This window comes from Rhinolophus sinicus, chromosome 13, assembly GCF_057876585.1.
Source record: "Rhinolophus sinicus isolate RSI-liver-muscle chromosome 13, RSI-T2T, whole genome shotgun sequence".
Taxonomy (NCBI): Eukaryota; Metazoa; Chordata; class Mammalia; order Chiroptera; family Rhinolophidae; genus Rhinolophus; species Rhinolophus sinicus.
The window spans coordinates 60,093,504-60,117,571 of NC_142513.1; the positions used below are offsets into that span (position 1 = coordinate 60,093,504).

A 24,068-nucleotide genomic window follows, 5' to 3' on the forward strand; every position below is an offset into this window, starting at 1 on the left:
GGGCCACCGTGGGGCTCCTGGCAGGGGCACAGGGGACAGCATGGCCAAGCACTGGGGGGGGGGGGGGGGATTTGGGCCAAGTCCTAAAGGGTTGGGATGATTGTTTTCTCCTTCAGTGAAAAAATAATATATGCTCAGTTTAGAAATTTTGGGAACATTCAAGAAGAAAACAAACCCCTCGTAATTCTATACCCGATGATAGACTGCTGAAATGTATAGGTAGCGGGGAGCAGTGTAGGCCCAGCTTACAGAGGTTCTCAAAAGCCCTTTGGAGCCGACGTGGGAGGCTGTAGGAAACTTTTAGGTCTGTGATAGGAGTGTATGACCTGATGAAAGTGGCATTTGGGGAAGACTGGTTTTCGGATGACCGAGGGGAGAGACTGGAGGGGGCGAGGAAAGAGGGAACGAGGAAAGGGATGGAGCCATGGAGTGGGACAGACGACATCAGCAGGACTGGTTGTGGCGGGACGCTCCCCAACTCCTGTGTGGCTGCCTTGCAAAGGTTTCCAGCCTCCCCACCTGGTAGAGTTTAAATGAGTTTTGGAAGCAGGTGGAGTATAAGTAGGAGAAAGGGAGGGAAGGGTGCCCCTCGGGTTCATGGGCCTGGTGGTAAGTGTGCAGTCAGATCCCGCTGGGCCTGCTTCTCATGGACTGTGACCCAGGCTGAGAGCCTGTGTGATCTTCCTGGTCCACCCGAGAGGGGCTGTCAGTGCTCCCAGGCTTTCTCCTGAACCTGCACATGTCAGGACGGCATCTGAAAGTCCATGTGTTTGATCACCTTCTTTCACCCTCATTTTCTGTCTCCAAAATTATCTATTTCTCAGATCAAATTGTCTTTGACTCACAAACTCATTTGGATTGGATTAATTGACTGGAAATATTCCTAAATGCTTTCTGTTTCATTAGGCTTCTAGCCTGTTTTAAAAAAGGCTTTTTGCCTCGATGAGATCAGTGGAGAAGTGATTTTGGTATAATCGGTTTCTTTATGATCTTTTGATATAAATTACGTTTTGAGATTGGTGTTTCTGATGCATTCATTTCTAGAATAAATATTTGAGTGCTTGCTACGTGCCAGGCGCTATTCTAGGCATTGGGGATAGAGCAGGGAACAAAATAAACAAAAAATCTTACCTTTGTGGAGCTCCTATTCTAGTATGTGTGGGCTTATAGACCATAAACAAGTAAAATATAAAATACGAGAGATGGCGGAAAGTACTACGGAGAAAAACAAAGCAGGGATGGAGGACAGGGAGGTTTGGTGGGGAGGGAAGTCAGAGAAGGCTCACTGATAAAAAGACATTTGAGCAGAGATCTGAGGGAGGTAAGAGGGAGCCATGCAGATATCTGAGGGAGGAGCCATCGAAGTGGAGAGAAAAGCAAGAGGAGTTTAAGGAAGAGCAAGCAAGTCAGTGTAACTGGGACCGGAGTGAAGAAGGGGAAGGTGGGAGGAGGAGGCTGGGGTGATCCCCCTGGGCTGCTAAGTGGTGGTGGGGCCCTGCGTGAGATGGGGGCCCTGGGGCGCTGTGCAGAGCGCAGTGGGCTCCACCTCTTTGGGGGAGGATGGCCCTGGCTGCTGGTGATTGGCAGCGTGAGGCTTGTGCAGCAGCTCTCAGCTCAGAGTGGGCACCAGCGTGAGTCATCAGCTGGGAGCCTTTCCCAGGCCAGCTGCTTGGCCACCCAGGATTCCAGGGTCAACGGGAACACCGGTGTGTGTGCTGGGACACACTGAATGCCCCATTCTCTAAACACGGGGGAACTGTCGCAGCTTCAGATTCCTAGGGCCCTGAATCCACTCCTGAGTCAGTCTCCAGGCGGGCCCGAAAGTCTGCGTTGTTTTAACTTTTTGGGTGATTTTTGAGGCCAGTGGTCCCTGGTCTAAAGACAGTGGTGTTTCAACCCCAGACCTCAGTCACCTGTGTGTTAACATGCCTGCCCCCCTCCCCTAAAGATTCTGAAAAAATTGGTCAGAGGTGGGGTGAGGCATCGGTGTTGATCCCCAGATGTTTCTGATGTGTGTCCAGGCCTAGACTCAGCAGTCTGAGGGGTACATAAGCCTCTGCCTGGTATCTGAGGTGGAGATGTGAGTGGGTAACTGAGTAGGAGCCTTCAGCCCCTCGGGGAAGGCTGAGGCCGGGCCCATCCCCTTGCCAGGAATAACAGGGTCTTTCACAGTAATGACACTTTTCAGTTTATGTACTTTGTCTCCGTTGATTACCTCACCCCTCTGGGCCTCCGTTTCCTTGCTGTAGAGTCAGTGACTTAAATTAAATGGTTTCCTAGGGTCTCTTTGGTTCTGACAGTTCTTAATCTTTCTGGTGTTGGAAGAACCTGTAATCTAGAAGAATGTTCCAGGACACTGATTTCTACTCTTGCTCTTTTGTCATACTCGTGGCAAAGGCTATAGTGACTGTCTTTGTACCAAACTGAAGGGAAATGTGTGCCGCAGACCGTGGAACCTTGGGAAGGTGAGGGTGTTGGGAAATGGGAAATGTGAAATCTGACCTCCCAGTTCAGAGTTCTGAGTGGAAGGGCTGCTCGGTCCTTGGACGCAGGCAGGGAGAACCTGAGCGCTGCCACCCACTGGCAAGTTCCTTATGAAGTGGGAATAGTGTTTTGTAAACTGTAAAGCTCCTATAAATCCGAGTGTGTGGATGTGACCTGGCAGAATCGGGTGACCTAGCAGAAGCAGCCGGCCTGGGTCAGTGAAGCCTAACTTGGGTGTGCCAGCCCCTCTCTGTAGCCAAACTGTGTACTGGGAACGAGAGGCGGTCTGAATAACCCAGAAGAATCCAGTGGCCATAGAAACCAAGGTTAACCTGGAAGAAATGACCAGGCCGCTCATCGGAGAGGCTCAGAACTAATTCGGGAAATCAAACCGGAGACACCCCTGCCCTGTCCCCCGGTCTCTGACTTTCGTCCTCCTTTGGATAGCGTGATACCTGCTTGTTAGTTTACATTTTGAAATGTGAAGGTCCAAATAGGAAAAATTTCAGGAAAAATGTTGTCTCTATTTCCCTTCTGTAGAATTGGGATAATGAGTTTCATTCCCTTCTAGATTTTTCCATTAATATTGTCTGTAGCCCTCCTTAGCATCCAAAGTGAACACTAGTCTGTCAAAGTTAAGAATGAAGTGAAGGGAGGGAATGCAGGGTTAGAGAGAGAGTGAGCAGAATTAGAAATGAAGCTTTTTATTCTGTCATTTGTGGGCACCTGATGGATCGTTAACCAGTGTCCCCTCACTGGGCAATTAAATTGGAATCTTGTGGCTTGTGGCCAAGTTCTAGCAGTTTCCAAAGTGCCTGAGGTGATTCTGATTCGCAGGTAGAGTGGGGACCGCCTCGTTTTAAAAATGGGCTCTGCCAGCTTTTCCCTCGTCTTCTCGTTCTCCTCTCCTGCTCAGTGCTGTCCCTTCTCTGCCTCTTCCTACCTGTGACTTTCTCCCGCTTACCTGCCCCCGTGCTTCCTCTGCTCCCGCAGGCCTCCGAGCTGTGTGGAGAGGTCATTGGGCCGCACTTACCTTGTCCCTGTCCCCTGTGCCTGCTGCCAGGCAGCCCGACGTTTAGGGATTCAGCAGACGGCTGGTGCGTTCTGAGACATTATGAAGTAAAGCTTGCTGGCCACTGAGGTTGGTGGCATAATACTTAACAAACACGTGATTGCTATGTTTAAGGCAGTGTTGTAAGAGCTTGTCAAATATCAACTCATTTCATCCCTGGAACACCCATGTTACATATGGGGACACAAAGTAGTAGAACCGGAACTGGAATTGAGGTTGAGTCTGTACTCGGAACCGGCACACGGCGAGAAAGGTCTGGCTGGGACAAGTTTTGTCTTTGACTGCATTTGAGGCCTGCGTTGAATTTCTGTTGGAGATTTTTTTCAGGGTCTGACTTACACTTATTATTATTATTATTAACTTAAACATTTATCTTCAGGCCTATTAAACACTTTTTTGTCCTTTCCTTAGGTGGTGTTTGGACACTAGACCATGTGCCTCGGTGGAAGTCAGTCCTTTCTCCACTGCTCTGCACCCACAGCAACACTCACCACACCCTTGTTTTGAGACTCTCGCTGAGGTATGATGACCGGAGCTGGCATGAAGAGCTGAGAGTTTGGATGCAAGTTATTTTGTTGTTGTTGTTCCTTGGTAGTAATTATTTTTTTAAATTGTGGTAAAATATACATAACAAAATGGACCATTTTAACCATTTTTCCATGTTGTGACAGTAAGTACATTCCCACTGTTGGGAAATCATCACCACCATCCATCTCCATAACCTTTTCATCTTCCCCAACAGAAACCCTTTGCCCGTTAAACACTAAATCCCCATCCCCCGCTCTCCCAGCCTCTGGCAACCACCATTCTACTTCCCGTTTCTATGAGTTGGACCATCCCAGGTGCCTCATATCAGGGGCATGGCGCAGGATTTGTCCTTTCGTGTCTGGCTTATGTCACGGAGCATAATGTCCTCACAGTCCGTCCATGTTGTTGCAGGTCTCAGGACTGTATTTCTTTTTAAGGCTGAACACTACTCCATCATATGTTTACAGCACGTGTTTACCCACACCTCTGTCGTGAACACTCGGGTGGCTTCCACCTCTCGGCTGTTGTGAATAGTGCTGCTATGGACATGGGTATACAAATCCCTCCGAGATCCTGCTTTCCGTTCTTGTGTGCCTATAGTTAGAAGTGGACTTGCTAGATCCTATGGGAATTTTATGTGTAATTTTTCTGAGGAAGCAGCATACTGTTTTCCACACTGTCGGCACCATTTACACTCCCACCGGCAATGAACAGGGATTCCAGTTTCTCCACGTCCTCACCGACACTTGTTGTCTTCCGTTTTGTTTTTTTCTTTTGGATAATAATAGCGTTCTAATGGGTGTGACCGTGGATCTACGGAGTCCACTACATAGCGGTCTGGTGCCTTTTGTGCTGAAACGTACAGATACAGAGAAAATAATATGATCAACCTCCATGTTTATCACCCATGTTTATCATATCATTATCACCCAGGAAAATAATATGATAAACCTCCTCACCCAGGTCAGCAGTTATTGATTTGTGGCCAATCCTGCTTCATTTATATACTCCCTCCCTGCTCTCTTCCTCTTGCCCTGTGGTGTTTTGAGGTAAATCTCAGGCATCACTTCATTTTATCTGTAAACATTTCACCGTGTATCTTAAAACCGTATTGCATTTTGTCTGATGGGAGAAGGTCACACAGGGATGTTCCTTTGGACACATCATTCCCTATCGTTCCCTTGGGTCACCAGGGCTGTCGAGGGCACACATGTGGGCCCTCAGATGTGGCAGCTGTCGCCATTCTGGGTTGTTGGTGAAAGGCTGCCTTGGCTGGGGCCCTGCTTTCCTGCCCAAGGCTGCTGCCTGACCAGCCATCATGAAAGAGCCCACCCTCATCTCTGCTGAGAGGGGAAGGAGAGAAGAGGGAGGAAGAGGAAGGTGAGGACGAGCATGAGAGAGAGGAGGGAGGGGCGTGGAGGAAGGGATGGGGGCCGGAGAGGGCCAGGAAGGAGGAGAGAGAGAGAGAGAGAGAGAGAGAGAGAGAGAGATTGTGTGTGTGTGTGTGTGTGTGTGTGTAGGTTTGAGGAAGACAGAAAAAGAGAAGGAGTGAGAGACAGAACCCCTGGGGGAGAAACTTCACCAGGCCCTTGATTCATCAGCTCCTCAACTCCTGTGGTCATCTAAAGTAACCGCAGAGGCACCCCAAGACTGCAGCTTGTCCCTTGTGTCCCCCCAAACCTTTTGATTTTGCTATCTGCGGGCCTGGCGTTTGCCTGTGGTAGATGAGACTGGAGGCCAGTCGCAACCACCAAACACATGGGAAGCAGAGACGGGCAGGAGTGGTCCTGTGAGCTGGCCACCTTCTCTTTCCCGGGGTCCTTTGCTCAGGGAGTGGAGGCTTGGCCTCCAGCAGGTCCGAGGCTGCTGGCTTCCGGCTTCGATTTGGGCGTCCCCACCACCAAGAGGTGATGCTTTTGCTAATTCAGTGGAAGGGGCTCATCAAGGATAATGTGTGAACTAGAGGTGTCCTGTCCTCCTTTTTCTCAGTCTCCGGGTCCTGTTCCCTTCTAACAAAGTTCAGTGCCCAGTTAGTGCTGAGAGATTTGCCAGTAATGAAAGGTAAGGGGCGCCCCAGTCTCAGAGTATCGGTCTTATCTCGGGTCTTAGCTCTGTTTAAAGTGTGTTTGCTGCCTGTAGTTCCCACGTGTAGCATGTCGGCCGGCTGTACCGTCCTGTAGAGTTTCAGCTCCCTCCAGTACCGTCCCCTTTTCCTCCTCTTTATCTTTTAAAAACCATAACAGCTCTATTGAGATATATTTCACACAACAGACAATTCACCCTTTTAAAGTGCACAATTCAGTGGTTTTTAGTCTATTCACAGAATTGTGTCCCCTTTTCTTAAGACTCAAGACCACCCTCTGCCCTCCTCTTTCTTTCTGTGGTTTTCAGAGCTAGCCTTCCCTCTCCATTGGTGTCACACTGATCCCATCCTCAAGACAGATGACCTTATTATGGGGACATTGGCCAGGAGGTACTTTCCACCAATAAAATATTTAACTTAATCAGCCTGCAGGAGCCCAGGATTCACAGACAAGTGCTACTTCAGGTAGACCCCTTCCCACTGGCAAAATCCCATCACTACTCAAGGTCTCCCTATTTAAGGCAAGTTTTTAAAAGCTAAGTGCAGGTAATGTTGCAAATTTGCCGACTACTTGAGGGGTAATAAACCTACTGAGGAATCTGTGACTCTTCTAGAACAGTTTTAATTCTGCACAGATGAGCCAGTCACCTCACTCTCCCTTTCTGATGGTGGGTTCCCTTCAAATAAAGACACTGGAGCTTATAAGCAGACAATGAAGATATGAGCAATTACATAATCAGTCGGGTGGTAGTAAGCGCTGTGAAGAAAAATGAAACAGGCTAAAGGGACAGAGATCGATGGTGAGGGTGGGGATTGGTGTCTTATGTGCAGTGATCAGGGAAGCTCCTTGACAAAGTGATATTTGAGTAAAGAGCCGAAGGAGAAGAGGTGTGAGCCCATGGGGTCTGAGGGAAAGAACAGCCCAAGCAGCGGGAATCGTGACGCAGAAGCTCTGAGCAGGAGCCGCAAGGAGGCCTGTGCACGCCTGGGGCGGCCAGGGTGACAGAGACGGGAGGAGGGGGGTGTTAGATCATCTCCACCAGGTGGCCCTGGTGAAGCCTGGGTTTCCCTCTGTCATGGGTCAGCGTGGGGGGGCTTGAGGACAGGAGCGACGTGACTTTGTGGGTGTTTAAAGGCAGCACTCGGGCTGCTATGTGGAGACGGGATAGTAGAAGCTAGAGTGGGGCAAGCAGACCAGTCAGCAGGCTTTTGCGGGAACCCAGGGAAGAGACGACGATGGCGCAGGGGCAGGTGGTGAGCAATGGCTCGTGTGGATGTCGTGTGAGGATGCAGGTCATAGGATTTGCGTGCGGGTCAGATGGAGAGTGCGGAGGAGGGAGAACTTAAGGATGCTAGGGTTTTGGCCTAAGCCACTGGGAGGGTGGAGTTGTCAGTTCCTGAAGTGAGGGATTCTGGGAGGGCAGCAAGGGTTAGATTTTGGCCATATTAGGTTTGGGATACCCACCCAAGCAGAAATTCATGTGTAGAAGTGAGGGGATGCTAATTAATAATTTAGCGAGTGCCCATAGAGGGGCTTCCAAAAGAGCAGAAGAGAGAACATTTTGCCGAAATAGCTGCAGTAAAGGTAGAAAATTATGCCATGAGGAGGAATAAGTCAGACAGCACCAGGATTGTGATGGGGGCAGGCAGAGGAAGCCCTTAGCCCTTCCTGGCCTGTAGGGCACCAGTGCCCTGGGCGAGCCCTTCAGGGGTACCACAGAGGTGTGACTGCCGGGTGTTTCAGTGGGTTGTGTGTGGGGACTCATGAGCAAGGTCTTGTCCTTCCCTCTGTGTCCTCCGTGCCAGGCAGCAGTCTGGGCATTTGGTAAATGTTGGGTGATGCTCCCTTTCTGAGCCCGAGTTCTCTGCGTATGAGATGCAGAGGTTGAACTAAACCAGTGTACTGTGATCAACTGGGAAGCGTTAAAAAAAATGCAAGGATCCATCCCAGACCTACCGAATCAGAATTTCTATGGTGGGAGCGGAGATTCTGTGTTTTAAAGTCACTCCCATGTTATTTTTTTGCAGTCAGCCCAGCAGCAGTCTGCAGACGGGCATTTGGAAGCCACTGGACCTAAGAACTCCTGAGGCCGCCTCCAGCTCTGACAGCCTGTGAGTCTTGTCAGAATGCTTGCAGTATCACTCTGTGGGATACTGTTGGGAAGTGGGGTTTTTGGTGGGATGGAAGGGCCTGGAAGGGGACAAGGGCAGGTACGTCAGCCAGGGGTTTGGAGATGCATGTGGAACGGTTCTGGGAGGGGTGGGGGCAGTGGCAGCCAGGTGTGTTAGTGCCTGGAAAGAGAGCTAAAGGACGTGACGCCAACTTTGGAGAGGCTCACAGACTGATGAGAAAACTCAGGATTCCAGCCTGGGGTGGGAAGCGCACCGTGGAGGAGGGGAGAGGAGGAGGGCAGAGGACAACCATGCTTAGGGAAGCAGTGTATCCGCCTCCAGGGGGACCTAGAGCAGAAGCTTGGGGGGGAGGGGGAGTTCTCAGGAAGATTTATGTTGCCACTGGGGGCAGGGTATCAGGGATTCTTCTCTAGTCAGGAGGAGCGGCTCGGGCCCTGGCACAGAGGCATGAGCAAGTCTGAGAACCTCCAGGGAATCAGGGGGACCCTTGGAAGTGGATGGAGATGTGGGCAGAGACCTGATGGGAGTGGATCCTCCGAGCCAAGTGAAAAGCTTGAGCTTGGTCCTGAAGGTGACGGGGGTTTTGAACAGGGACGTCTCTGTGATCAGATCCATGTTTTACAGCCACCGTTCTGGCAAATGTGTGCGGGAGGGGCTCAGGCCAAACAGAGGGAAGACAATGAAGAGTGTTGTTGTTTCGCCCGGGTTCACGGGCTCCTGCTTTCTCATAGGACTGACAGTCTCTTTGGGCTGGTTTTTCTCATGATTAGAATACGAGGTGCCTCCTGAAGCGAAACTTTGGCTACTGACTGACTGAGATTATCTGTGACTTGGGGTCCTTAGATCTGTGAGCAGGCTCACATGTGCTTTCAGGAGGCAGTGATATGTATAAGGTGAAGTGTGTGTGTGTCCACTGTAGGAGTTAATTTTATGTAGAAATCCAATAGTTCTAGATGAATTTGACCAACTGTTGCAGCCTAGCCTGTTGAAGGACTCAGAGATCCTTCAAATTAGTTTAATTTTACATAGTAAACCAAGACCTGCTGTCGTACTAAACCTCCCTGTGCTGTCACACAGTTAACTGGTGACAGCATGGGGGAAAGCCAGTTCTTGTGGCTCCCAATTTCTTATTCTTTTAGCTCTACCATTCCCAGCCGGGGGCTTCGTCCTGGGTCCAGGAGTGTAGGACTCTTCTTTCTGTTTCCTTTGATCCAGCTGAAGTTTTTCCCTTCTGTACCACCTAGGGAAGTGATGTCTGTTTCCGATCCGTGTTCCAGCCAGAGTCCAGGCCAAAGCTCCTGCCACACACACGGGAGCAGGGCTCACTCTCACGCGTGCTTGTTTATTCCCTTTGTCCTTGCCAGCTCCCGTCCCTGGTACAGAAGAAGCTCCCCTACCTGGCAGCCAGCTCAAGCATTTCCTTCTGCCCCCAGCTTCTGCTACGTAACCTCAATCAATCAATCAATCAATCAATCTCTCTCTCTACACACACACACACACACACACACACACACACGCACACGAGTTATTCTTTGCTCTAATGCCCCTGCAATGCTAGAAAGCTGAGGGTAACTTTCATTTACCCATTTTTAAACCCTTAACCATGAGCACAGATACGTAAGCCATGTTCAGCCATGTGGGGGAGCAGGGTAAAGAGTTCACCCGCAGGTTGTAAAACATACACACATCCTTCCTTCTAGTCCTGAGCCAACAAACAATGGCAAATTCAAGGAAATTTGCTTTTGTTGTCTTCCAGCCCAGTGTTCCTTAAATCACTGAGATTTCACTGTGTGCAGCTTTCACTGTCATTGTAGAAATCTGTGACATGTTATTTGCTTCCTTGTCTCAAACACAATATGCTGGATAGAGATCAGATTTTTCTTAATGCATTTGGAGTGCCTCCACCCCCTCGATGTCCTGTTACTGCACTTTCATTAACCTGCTGTTACTGAGCTTAATAGTGTTCAGAAAAACAGATGACCACGTTCAATGTTAATTTGAAATTCAAAGGCTTCAAAGCTGAGGGAAAGAAAGCGCAGAACTAAGAGCAACTCCTTGTTCTTAGTTCCTCAAAGCCTTTTATTTATTTTTTTGTTTCTAAATTTGAATGCGTGTGGACATTCTACATGTATATATTTTACCTGTAACAACTTCAGTATATATTCTGACTGATGGATAAAGTTATCTTTTACTTGTCTACATCTTTTGTTTCAAGCTTCAGGATGCTGTCCTCTCCTCTCTGATATTTTGAGGTTTGGTGAACAAAACCATACTTCAGTTACTCTCCCCTTTCCTCTGACTCTTCATCTCTGCAGAATACAATAGGGTTCTAATCTTTAGGCTCTCATCAGAAAGCTCTTTGTCTACTGCATAACTCAGTCATTTCTCAGGACCTTTTCCAGCACTGCTGTGTCTTTCTTAGGATGTGGGGACCCCAAACTGGGAAGCACATTCAGTCGTGGACACGGAGTGGTTTTGAACAAGGGCAGGGTCACAGATTTTATGTTGTTTCCGGTGTCCTTAGTGTTTTCTGGGCCTTTTGTGATGAGACGTGCAACGTGGTGTCTTCAGGGAACAATCTAGGTTGACTAGAAAATAATTTTGTCATAAATAATCCTGTAATGGTATCCTTGTCACGTGCATATCTCTTTCCTTAGGATAAATTTCTGGAAGTGGAATTATTGGGCCTTATGTATTCATTGCTAAGTTGCTCTTTTCGTTTCTGGTTTTATAAAACATTTTTTACTTAAAAATGAGGCCTCTCTGAGGATGTCGTCCATGAATAAACCTAAGTTAAGGCATGGGACATGACTGACATACAATTAGTGTTGGAGGGTGCTTTGCAGCTGTTTTTACAAGAAATAGTACTGTTTTAAACCACAGTGGTTCTCTATTGAGATTGAACCCTGCGAGGTGAAAACCCCTCTGGGTCAGGAGAGCACCTGAAATAGGTCAGGAGAGCCTCTAAAACAGAATATTGTGCTAAATTGCTCTTTAGATGGGTTATATCAATTTATACTATCTTAAAAATGCCTACTTTACCACATCTCTGCCAGCACTAAGGATTGTTAGTTTTTGAAAACCTTGGTCAATTTGGTAAGCCAGAATGGTTTCTCATTATTTTAATTTGTATTTCTCTGATTTTATTGGTAGACTTTCTTTACAGTTTCTTCCTCTGCTTTTATAACAAGAGTACATTTTGATTAGTTTCTAATTTTCTACTTATAAACAATGTGTCATACTTTAGAGCAAGGCTTAAAGAAATATAAACACCCAGGTACAGCATGAGTCCCTTAATCACTGTTATTGATTGCTGGTGCTTTGTTTGTCTGTTTGTTTGTTTTTTCCTTACTAGGGCTAAATAGAAAATAGGACTGGATCTTTGGCTTTCAAAAAAGTCAGCTTTCGTATTTAAAATCCAAAGGTTATGAAGGTTTTTCCTGCTGCTGATGTGGAGTTGCCACACCATTTTTCTAGCAAGAAATACCTTATCTCACCCCTGACCCTTTGGAGCCAATGCCCGAGATTTCTCTGTGTGGAGAACATTATTCTGATGTAGTATCTCTGTGCTTCAAGTTAGACAGTGGTATGCTCCCTGCTAGTCCCTCCAACCTCCACACACCTCCAACTTCCACTGCTCCTCCCCGACGTGCTTCCCCGGCTCCTTAAAAAGACCAATCTATTCTGCCTCCCTCCCACCATCTTTTTTTGTTGTTGTTGTTTCTTTGGTATTGGGACGCCACCTGCTTTCACTGATATCCAGTATATTCCCCTTGGTTATGGCTCCAACACTTCCTATCATTTGTTGAGAAACTTTACATCTCACGTCAGTGAGATAGTCTGCCAGTCCATATTTAGTACGATAGATAATTGGTATTTCACTTTATTATAATCCTCCATAATTAGGTATCTTCCCAATGGGGGTGGGTATTTTTCATTTTCTGGGAGAACTCTTAAGCAGGCAGATGTGTTTTGTTAGGAGGGGCCTGGGAGGGGGGCAAGAAACACAGCTGCTAACTTGTTGATCCCTTGGGGGTGGTAACAGAGACACCTCTACCACGCCACCTGCTCCCCTGTGGTTCTAAGTGTATTTTTTCTTTATTTTCCCTTTTAAAAATTATAAAAACAGTCCATCAGCACAAAAACTTGTGAAAAAATAACCCACCAGTTATCCCACCACCCTGCAGACTTATTTTTCTCTTTTATTCTTGGCTCAAATGCATATTTAGTTTTTACACTGTTATATAATCAGTCTGATATGACAGCATTTTATATTAGTTTTTTTTAACTTAACATTATTAGTACTTTCCCACGTTGCTATGTAGACTATAGAATTAGGACTTTTTTTAAATTAAATTTATAGGTGTAACATTGATTAATAACATTACACGAATTTCAGGTGTAAAACTTTATGACATCTGTATACTCCATTGTGTGTTCACCACCCAAAGTCTAGACTCCTTCTGTCACCATGTATTTGACCCCCTTTACCTACTTCCTCCTCTCGCATCCCCCATCCCCTCTGGTACCCACCATTCTGCTGTCTGTAGCCATGAGTTTGTTTGTTCATTTGTTGCTTTTTGTTTTATATTCCACATATGAGTGAAATCATACAATTCTCGTCCTTTTCTGACTTACTTCAATTAGTGTGGTATTCTTAAGATCTATCCATGTTGTTGAAATGATAATCTTTCATCTTTTTTATGGCTGAGTAGTATTCCATTGTATATCCATCTTCTTTATCCAATCACCCGGTGGAGGACACTTAGCATAATTGGGATTTTTAATGACTACATAGTAGTCTTTCTGTCAACCATTTCCTGTTCTTGGACATTTAGATGGTGTGTGTGTGTGTGTGTGTGTGTGTGTGTGTGTGTTGTGTTGTGTTGTGTTGTTTTAATGATGCTGTACACTTTTGCATCTAGCTTTTGGGAACTTTTGTTCTTAGGATGTATGTCTGGCAGTGGGGTTCCTGGACCCCAAATTTGTCACTTATCTGGTTCTCTGCAGGAACGGTACTGCTTTCTAAAAGAGTTGTGTCATCCAGGAAGGTTTTCAGTATAAATATGGTATAAGGAATACATAAGCAGGTAAGAGTCTGGGGTGCTGAAACAGATGTGGGATTTGTAGGCTGAACAAGGAAAGTGATCGGTCTTTCTTCCTTTTTCTGGCAAGTTTGAGCCAGCCAGCTTCATGTTTCACAAGAGAGTGTAGTGGTCATTTCCTAAAGGAAGGACCTTGGGTTTCCTGTGCTGTAGTAGTTCTGCAGCTCTGCTTCTCCAGATCAGGGAGGAAACAGGTGGACTTTCTTTTCTTTGTGTATTAAGTTAAAATGAAAGTGAGGGCTTCTCTAAAACTGTTCCCTGGCCAATTTGTAGCTATGTGCTTTGAGAGTCACCCTGCCATTCAGCAACCAATAACAGTTTTAGGGTGAAAATTAAGGAATCAAGTAGATGCTGACTAGAGAGAAAAACACCTAGAGGATAATATGCTTTTTAAGTGTATTTGTGAGACAGCTTAAATCCTGGCAATAGCAAATCATTTGTGAATTTGATTGAATTCCATGCAGCAAAAAACCAAAGTTATACAAACTTGATGAATACTAGTGAGTAAATTAGTAGAATTTATAGCCGACTCAGATATATGAATCAGAAGTTTTCTAAAGAAAGGAGGTGCTGAGCCATGCACTTTTCTTAAGGGGCAGAGTGATTGATGTTTTGCTAGTGCCTATGACCATGGAGCGATGATTTCACTGACAAGTGGAGGGTACCTCTTTTTGGCTTATGCAACCAGCCCGGAATTCCCAGGTATCGAGGTGTAGGGCCTGCCAGGCAGGCTTCTCACTACATATAAGCTATTCTTTCCACCCCTCCCCCTATATCCGCAGCATTTTGGAAACCTGCTGGGGTAAAACACAGGCCCGTGACTTCCCATAGCACGGGGGTTTGTGCGTGAGTGCTGGCTGTGCGTGTGCGTTAGTGTGTGATGACGATGGTGTTGATTCTGTTCTCTGTTTGTCCTGTAGCCCTTGCCAGCATCTCACCATGGGGGACATGAAAACTCCAGATTTTGATGACCTTCTGGCTGCCTTCGACATCCCAGACCCCACCAGCCTCGATGCCAAGGAGGCCATCCAGACGCCCAGTGAGGAGAATGAGAGTCCCCTCAAGCCTCCCGGCATGTGTATGGATGACAGTGTATCCTTGTCTCACGCGGGGTCAGCTGCAGACGTGCCGGCCGTGAGTGTCATTGTCAAGAACACCAGCCGCCAGGAGTCGCTGGAGGCAGAGAAAGACCACATCGCTCCCAGCCTCCTCCACAATGGGTTCCGGGGCTCAGACCTGCCTCCAGATGCCCACAGCCTGGGCCACAACTGTGGGAAGTTTGATTCCACTTTCATGAATGGAGACAGTGCCAGGAGTTTCCCAGGCAAGCTGGAGCCTTCCAAGTCAGAGCCGCTTCCGACCTTTAACCAGTTCAGTCCGATCTCCAGCCCGGAACCCGAGGATGCCATCAAAGATAACGGGTGTGGGCTGAAGCCCAAGCACTCTGAGAGCTATTTCCCACCCCCTCCGGGGTGTGGGCCTGTCGGGGGCCCAGTCCTGGAGGCTCTGACTAGGTTTCCAGTCCCAGAGCTGAATATGTTCGACCACTTCTGTAAGAACGAGCCCAAGCCGGAACCCCTGCCCCTGCGGAGTCAGCAGGAACATGAGCGAGGGGGGCAGAAGGCGATGGAGCCTCACAAAGAGCTGGACGCCAGTCGCTTCTTTGGGGAAGCTCTGGAGTTCAACAGCCACCCTGGCAAGGGGCTCCCAGCGGAGCTCGGTGCCTGCTCGTCTGTCCCCCCGAGGCAGCGTCTCAAGCCAGCTCATTCCAAGCTGTCCTCTTGTGTTGCAGCCTTGGTGGCCCTACAGGCCAAAAGAGTCGCCAGTGTCACTAAGGAGGATCAGCCTGGCCACACAAAGGACCCCTTGGGGTCCACTAAAGAGGGCTCCAAAGGCAGCCCCAAAATGCCCAAGTCACCAAAGAGTCCCCGGAGCCCTCTGGAGGCCAGTAGAAAAAGTAGCAAGCCATCGGACAGCCCTCGGAGCGTCTGCAGTGACAGCAGCAGCAAAGGCTCCCCTTCTGTGGCTGCCAGCTCCCCGCCAGCAATTCCCAAAGTCAGAATCAAAACCATTAAGACATCCTCGGGGGAAATCAAACGGACTGTCACCAGGATCCTGCCAGACCCGGACGATCCCAATAAGTCCCCCGTTGGGTCACCTCTAGGGGGCGCCATGGCCGAGGCACCCAGCGAGGCGCCAGAGGACGAGGTCACTGCCCTACCTGCAGTGGAGCACTTTCCCGAGGGGAGCACAAATTCAGGGAGCCCCCAGGGTGACAGGAAAGGGGTGGAGAGCCTGACGAAGGCCAGTGAATCTTCGTCTCCCAGCTGCAGCTCTGGGTCCCGGCTCCCCAAGGGGGCTGCCCCGGGCTCGCAGGTGAGCAAGAAGCAACAGCAGAGCAGCGCCCTGCAGGCGGCCAGCCCGGCGCCTGCCAACCTCCTGCCCAAAGCCGTGCACCTGGCCAACCTGAACCTGGTCCCCCACAGCGTGGCGGCGTCTGTGACGGCCAAGTCGTCCGCGCAGAGGCGGAGCCAGCCACAGCCCACGCAGATGTCCGTGCCGCTGGTCCACCAGGTGAAGAAGGCCCCGCCCCTGGTGGTGGAAGTCTTCAACAAGGTCCTCCACAGCTCCAACCCCGTGCCTCTGTACGCACCCAACCTCAGCCCTCCCGCCGACAGCAGGATCCACGTGCCAGCCAGTGGCTACTGCTGCCTGGAGTGCGGGGACGCGTTCGCCTTGGAGAAGAGCCTGAGCCAGCACTACGGCCGGCGCAGCGTCCACATCGAGGTGCTGTGCACGCTCTGCGCGCACACGCTCGTCTTCTTCAACAAGTGCAGCCTGCTGCGGCACGCGCGTGAGCACAAGAGCAAGGGGCTGGTCATGCAGTGCTCGCAGCTGCTCGTCAAGCCCATCTCCGCAGACCAGATGTTCGCCCCTGCGGCCCCCGCGAACCCCGCTGCCCCCGCAGCGCCGGGCCCCCCTCCCTCCCCGAAGCACGGCCCCGCTTCCTCCAGTGGCAGCTCCACCATTCCCGCGCTGCCGCTCTACCCGGACCCGGTGAGGCTCATCCGGCACGGAATCAAGTGTCTGGAATGTCATAAGCAGATACGTGACCACACGGTCATGGCCGCACATTTCCAGCGGACATCGGAGGAAACCGAGGGGCTGGTAAGTGGCCCTTCCTGTGGTGGGGGTCAGGCCTGGGTTCACATGGGCTCCCCGTTGGGCAGGGACGAAAAAGCTCTTCGATGGGGACAGCGGTGGCATCTCATGAATCTTAGAAGACGGTGTCTAGCCTGCAGGTTAGGGACCCACTTGAGTCTGTAGGGTTTACTGGGTATATTGGTGTTTACTGGGAAAAGCGTCCTGCCAACAACTGAGGGGCAACCCGGAAGATTTGGTGAATGTATTTATGGAGTTCCCACTCCAGTCGGCTGTCCAGGCCCAGTGTCAGGCCTGGGCTGGGTCTCTCCTGGATGGTGGGTGCCCTGGTCTCTGGCAGGTGTCAGGGCAGTCTTTCAGGGTCCCCAAAGGACTCGGGGCGGAGGTAGATGTGGCACTGCCCTGCGTTGGCCTGTACTTCTAAGAATCTGCATTTACTGCGTTCTGCTCACAGAGGACACCGCTTTGTGCATAATCCTTTGGGGAAACTGCAGTAGGGCCAGTGTCAGGGCTGATGTGGAAGGAAGGAAAACAGACTGACATGTGGGCCTCTTCCTGTCATCCCTGTTCACAATACTCTAGAAAAGCAGCTGTGCCGATCTGCTTGTTCCCATTCTTGGTTATGCTTGATGAGATCTGGCTTTCTTTAAAAAAAGCATCTGTGCTGAAAATACCCTTTGGCACGCTCGGTGTTGGTGACTGTTAGCAAGGTCTTGTGAAGCAGTGGGCCTCCAGGAGGCTCTTCTCTTCCTCCTCCAGGTGCAAGGGGTCTTTTCATGGCCTGGCCCAGCCTGCCTTCCACCCAGCCTCCCTCAGCCAGGGCTGCAGAGGCCTGGGACGAAAGCAGAACAGCGATTTTTACTGCAGCAGGGGCCTGCACACCTGCTGGTGGCCGACAAGCTTTGCACGTGTGCTCCGAATGCCCACTGTATGCACAGCGTGCCTACTGTGTGCACAGAGTGCCTACTGTGTGCACAGAGACTCTGGGCTGAGTACAGGGCTGCCAGCAGATGGGCACTGCATTGTTCCTTCTGGAGCTCACGATGGCACAGCCAGGGCAGGGCTCCCCACCTAGACAGCTGCAGTGTGTGCAGACTGAGAGCCGGGCTGAAACAGGCTTATCAACATTGTGGCAGAGCGCCTCGGGGACTAAATTACCATGACGCCGCACGTGACATTTGCATTGGCTCTGCACGGGATGAGGGTGGATGGAGAGGGGGAGAGGCAGTGTGTGCAGGTAGAAAGTGCCACTTGCTGTCTGAGGAACAGGGAATTGTCGGGAGCGAGGCCAGCCTTGGGAGTGTTAGGGTAGAGACAGGAGGTGGAATGTGGGGGACTGTGTGGCTTCTGCAGCCCCAGAAGTTGCCGTAGGGTTGCTGCTGCCTGTCATGTTCACCTTCTCTGTTTCGGTTTGTGTTTTCCTTCTGATGAGTCAGGTGGAGTATGGCCACCCGCTTTCCCTCAGGTCTTCTTGCTGTGCCCGCATGGTTGGCTTGGTCCTGCCTGGCTGCCTCTGAGCCATGTGAGCAGAACTATTGCCAGTGGAGGTCTGAGGCCTGGGCCTATGGTTTTCTCCTCACACTCTTCCTCACCTGCCTTCTAACATCCGAGCAGGGTCTGGGTTGAGGTTCCCTTCTCATCCTATATCTTCTCTGTGTCACTCTCCTCGAGTGGGAGCTGGACAAGGTGGCCCCCAGGCAGGAAGGTTGGGAGTACCCAGGAGGGCTGTCAGGCTTCTCAGTCTAGTTCTAATCCCTCAAAATCTCTTGCTGATAAAAGTGGCCTCTGAGTCTCAGAGGAAGGTTAAGACGTGAGCTCTGGGATCAAAACCTAGCCTGGGTGACTATCGGACTTGGATTTCCCGAAACACTCCCTGGCTTCAGGCCGCGTCCAGGGCAGGGGTGGCCGGGTGGGCTGGGGCCGCACTCTAGGGTAGGGACAGCGGACAGCACGTTCGGGCGTCTGTCATCTCCCTGGGTGTCTGCTTCCCTCTGCAGTGGCTGGGAGGGTCCTGCCTCTTGCTTTCCAAGCCATCCTGTGGCAGATCCTCTGTGCAGACGACAGCACCAACCAGTTCTTCTTGTTCTTCAACTTTTATTTGACTATAATGTCATTATCACACCGAACAAAATTAATAACAATTCCTTAATATTTTCTAGTACAAGTCCATAGTCCAATTTTCCCATTCACGTCCAAAATCGTTTTTATGGTTGGGCTTGTTTTGAATCAGGATCCAAACCTGGACCACATTTTACGTTTGTTTGTTAAGTCTTTTAAACGTCTCATCTTGAACAGTCCCTCACCCCGCTACACCCCATAGGAATCCTTCCCCCGCCCCCTCCCCCTTTTTTTTTTTTTGTCACTGATTTGGTGAAGAAATTGGGTCCTGAGGAGTTTCCAGTATGCTTCTGAGTTTGATGGATTGATTCCTCGTGTAATTAACTTGATTTTCTAGATCCCATCTTTTATCTGTGGACTTGAAGTTAGTGATAAACCCTTGATTAGATGCAGGTTCAGTGTTGGGGGGGGGACAGTGTTCCTCATATTTCATGACTTCAGGGCGGTGCAAAGTGCTTGATTGGCTCAGTTTAATGATGTTAAACTTAGCAGGGTTCCTAGTTGGTGGTGTTCTGGTCCCTTCCTTGTAAAGTTGCCCGCCTTTACCCAACGATTCTAGTATCTATTCATAATCACTGCTCGAGTCAGCACAAAGGTGTTTTCCTAATTATATTATTTCTTTTTGTTCATTAGCTGGGATCCTGTATAAATTATCTTTCCCTCTTCCATGAGGGCTGTTTGGTTAGCCTGAAATATAGTTTATGTTGGAAAATGGGATAAAGTCATAATTTGTTTTCCTTAGTTAACGGTTTTCATAGTAGTAGTGAGTTGATGCCCTAACAATCTCAAATAGTGTTTTAGGAGTCCCTCTTCTATTGTTTTTTAAAATCGCGGTAAAATACACATAGAGTTGACCATCTGAATCATTTTTTTAGTGTACAGTTCAGTAGCGTTAAGTACGTTTACACTCTTTTGCAATCAATTTCCAGAACTCTTCATCCTGCAAAACTGAAACTCTGTACCCATTAAACAGCAGCTCCCCATTCCCCTCCCTCCGGCCCCTGACAACCACCATTCTACTTCCTGTTTTCTATGAATTTGATGATTCTAATTTCACTTGGCATGATGACCTCAAGGTTCGTACATGTTGTAACATGTGTTAGAATTTCCTTCCTTTTTAAGGCTGAATAATATTCCACTGTATGTATAGAACACATTTTGTTTATCCATTTATCCATTGGTGAACATGGGTTGCTTCCACCTTTTGGGTATTGTGAATAATGCTGCTATGAACATGGGTGTACACACATCTTTTTGAGACCCTGATTTCAATTCTTTTGAGTATATACTACCCAAAAATACAATTGCTGGATCCTGTGGTAGTTCTATATTTAATTTTTTGAGGAATCACCATACTGTTTCCCTCAGTGACTGCACTATTTCACATTCCCACCAACAGTGAACAAAGGTCCCAATTTCACCACATCCTCACCAACATTTGCTATTTTGTTTTATTGTTTTTTGTTTGTTTTTTGATAGTCCCACCCCCCCCATTATTTGTCATTTTAGCACTATGATGAACTCAATGATTTTTATATATCCAGAATGTTTATGTATCCAGCCACTCTTTTGGATGCTCAGGTTATCCCCTCTTTGGTCAACGGGAGCCCCTTCAAGCTGACTCCTGTGTGCATTTGACGTGAACCCATGAAGCCTGAGAAGCTTCCTTACTTTCAGCCTCAACAAGACGTCCTGGGCACATTTCTTGTGCTAAAGCTCGAATAAGCCATTTTTTCAGGTTTCTTTTAGCGATGAATGGTATTTAGAGGCCACATTCTGGGCACGGGAGATGCTCATTACTATGTCTTTGTTTCTAGGCCTCTCTAGTGGCCAGAGCTAAGAAACATACATTTTTAAAAAGAGGAAAGAAAGATCATGAGTTTATACTGGTATTGAAATGTAAGATCATAGAGTTTTTATGTATGGATTTTATACAGAAAATCTTGGTTCCTAAGATTTTCCTACTACACACACACACACACACACACACACAGACACACCAATTTCAAAGTATCAGAACCAATATTATTTGTAACAGTAGGACAGCTGCATAAAGTTGAAGGTGTATTTGCATTTCTTCCTAGAATATATCACATTAAGGATGTATAGGTCAAAATGCTGTGTTTGAAAGGTCATGGGGAGTAATTTTTTTCTCTACATGGTTGATATATAGTTACTTGATATATAGTTAGGTTACTTGTTTCTGTTTTTCAATTTTTAGGGAATACTTTTATTTATTTAGTTTAATTTCAGAGTATTTTTAAGTTGTGTAAAACATTTGATTCCAAAGTTAAAGTAACATATAACAAGGAACATTCAGAGAAGTCTTGCTTCCACCCCTGTCCTTTTAGCCCTGTTCCCTCCTTCCCCATAGGCAATTTTTATTCACTTTTTGTTTATCGCCCCATTGCTCCTTTTTTTGCAAATATAAGCAAATATTTGTGGGTGTGTGTATGTGATATTCTCTTATTTACACAAAAGAGCATGCTCATTTACTGTTCTGTACCTAAAGTAATATTTTAAAAAAACAAACACTTAGGGCTGGCCCGGTGGCTCAGGTGGTTGGCGCGCCGTGCTCCTAATGCCAAGGTCACCGTGAACAACGGCTCTCGCTGGAGCTGGGCTGCCGTGAGCAGCTGGAGGTCGGCGTGAGCTGCCGTGTGCTGCCCACCAATGACTGACTTCCTCAGCGCAAGGCTAATAACACCAGCAGGGGCCAGGGAGCTGTGTCCTACACTAGACTGAGAAACAGCGGCTTGAACCGGAGTGGGGGGAGGTGGAAGAAGGGGACAAAAACAACAACAACAACAGAAAAACAAACACTTTATTATGAAATGTCCCAAGCATGCATAAAAGTGGAAAGAATGGTATAATGAACCCTTTTTTAATAATTACCAATTTGTGGCCCATCTTGTTTCATGTATTTTCTTACCCCTCCCCTCCAATGGATTATTTTTAAGTAAATCCCAACATCATCTTATCTGTAAATATTTCAGTATGCATCTCTAAAAGGTAAAGGTTTCCCCCCAGATATAGACATGATATCATCACATCTCAAAATTAATTTCTCATCATCAAATCTTAATACCGGTATTAAGTATCAAATGTCGCAATATTGTCATTAAGTTAGTGTTCAATGTCTGTGATTGTCTCATTTGTTTTTACACTTGTCTTGCTTGAATCAGGATCCAAATAAGTGCTATACATACATTGCAATTGTTGAAAATTTCTTTTAAATCTCTTTAAATCTGTAAGTTCCCCCTTCCCTCCTTCTCTTTTTCCTTGCAATCTATTTGTCTTGTAGAGGCCCCACATTCTGGATTTTGCTGATTAAAGCAGAGATCCTTTCTCGTTCTGCCTCACAACTTGTCCCTCTGCACAACTCCTCTGACCCCCCTCAGTGACAGTGCAGTTGTCCCCTCTTTACTAAGCAGAGCTTCTCCAGATGCGGTTACCATCTCAGCCCATTGCGCCCCCCTCTGGCTGGCTGGGCTCTGCCCATTAGCGCTTGAGTGAGTGGCTGTAGGACTTGTCTTCCCTTGGTTCTGTCCCGGGGCTGGGAGCAAAGGAGCTGCTACCTATTCTGGCCTTTCCTGTGGGTGTATGTGGTCAGCTGTGGCTTAGAGTACCCTCACCCACCCAGAGTGGGCAGACAGGGCTGAGGGAATGGAAACTGGTGAGACCTCTCAGTCAGTCTGCCTTGAGGCCTTCTGCAGCCAGTCAAGGTCGGCTCAGGTCCCCTTTGGAAGTCAGTGAACCATCTGACTGGAGGTGTTGAGCAGAAACCACCTCTGCCGATCCAGGGAGAGGCCCTGGTAGGTCTGGCAGTGAAGTAAGGTCTTATGATTCAAGCAGTGCCTTAGGCTTCTGGAAGGGAAAAGCTGGTCCTCCACTAAGTGAAGGGAAGAAACACGCAGCCCAGAGCAGGACTAATCTTCGGGAAAACAGGGTCAGGTCTGTCTCTGATGAATAAGGGGAGAGCTAATTGCTTGGGTGTCAGTGTTAACACTTTTAATGAGGTGTGGGGTGTCCAAGTAAGCCAAGCGTTGGGAGAGAGAATGGTTGGGGGAGGGGTTATTCAGACCTGTGTCCAGGCAGCGTCTGGCACCTGATTGGAGAGCCACAGGCCTGTGGCACCTTCATGAACTGCTTTCTTGGTGTTCTTTCCTAGACTTGCCCGGTGTGCCAGATGCTGCTGCCCAACCAGTGCAGTTTCTGTGCCCACCAGCGGATCCACACACACAAGTCCCCTTACTGCTGTCCAGAGTGTGGGGCCCTCTGTCGCTCTGCCTACTTCCAGACCCACGTAAAGGAGAACTGCCTGCACTATGCCCGCAAGGTGGGCTACAGGTAGGTGCTGCCTGGCTCGCTGTCCTGTCCTGGGCTTGCCCAGTGGCTGGTCTTTCTCCTGGGCCAGAACTTGTTTCAGACGGAGCTTTGGTCTTCAGAGTCCTGGCCTCCAGCCTAACAAGGCAAGCGTGTTGATTGGTATGTGGACAGTTTTATTTTCTAGAGAACAAGAAGAGCAAGGGGGAAAAGAATACAGAGTTAACAAATTAAACAATGGAAAAAACAGCTTTGAAGGGGAAGGTTTGGGAGAGATGAGAATATATATAACACTCACTTTGTCAGCTTGGTTTTTAAAAAGTTAGAAATTTAATTTGCTCACAATGTGTTTTGGCATATCAAAGTACTATGACTTTAATAACATATTAAAGTTATTGTGTTTGGCATATTAAAGTACCATTTCAATAATAAATGTACTAATGGCAGCACTTTGAAATGTTCTCAATTTTTGTTAACAAAAGAAGCTCCAAGACTCCAAACTCAAAGGGCGCTAGTTTGTTCGTGTTGATTACTTTTTGCTAGTTTGTGAGGTGCAAGCAAACCCGAGAATGGAAAAAATGATTAGCTTCATAGTAAAAACAAGAAACCTCTATTTTAGACTGAATCTCCTCCATTGTGTCAAACATATATAAGCAGTCATTTTCAGGAAAAAGATGAAAATGGGGGTGGGGGGCTCCCTCCAAAACACATTGATCTGTAACTTTCACATTGGCTACATCTCATTATTTTATTATTTTCACTGGTGAAACTTATTTTCTTTTTCTTTCTTTTTTTCCCCCCCAAACTTAATAAGCTTTTTCTCTCTTTGGTATTTAAAAAAAATGTATCAATTTGGTTCATATCATACACTTTTTTGAGTACTTACTATTGTGTTTAGCACTGTGCCAGACACTTGAGATTCAAAGATGATTAAGGCATAGCCCCTGCCCTCAAGGGGGCTTCAGTCAGGCAGGTTACATGTCCACAGTCATTGTAACCCAGAGTGGTTAAGTCTCATAGTAGAGGGATGGTCCGGAAAACTTCACACAGGAGATAT

General features: G+C 48.0%; 1 protein-coding gene across 3 annotated transcripts in view; it reads left to right on the forward strand.

Annotated features, from left to right (window-relative positions):
- The window catches only part of ZNF592 (zinc finger protein 592), a 43,516-nt gene that overhangs the window by 7,184 nt on the left and 12,264 nt on the right, over positions 1-24,068 (forward strand). For 2 of the 3 annotated variants that reach the window (XM_074317561.2, XM_019743468.3), the window contains exons 2-5: positions 3,968-4,076; positions 8,196-8,279; positions 14,326-16,573; positions 22,857-23,035. In XM_074317561.2, coding sequence (XP_074173662.1) covers positions 14,345-16,573; positions 22,857-23,035 — 2,408 coding nt within the window. In that variant the 5' untranslated portion in view covers positions 3,968-4,076; positions 8,196-8,279; positions 14,326-14,344. The remainder of the gene's footprint in view (positions 1-3,967; positions 4,077-8,195; positions 8,280-14,325; positions 16,574-22,856; positions 23,036-24,068) is intronic. The other variant, XM_088789455.1, reaches the window with a different exon arrangement.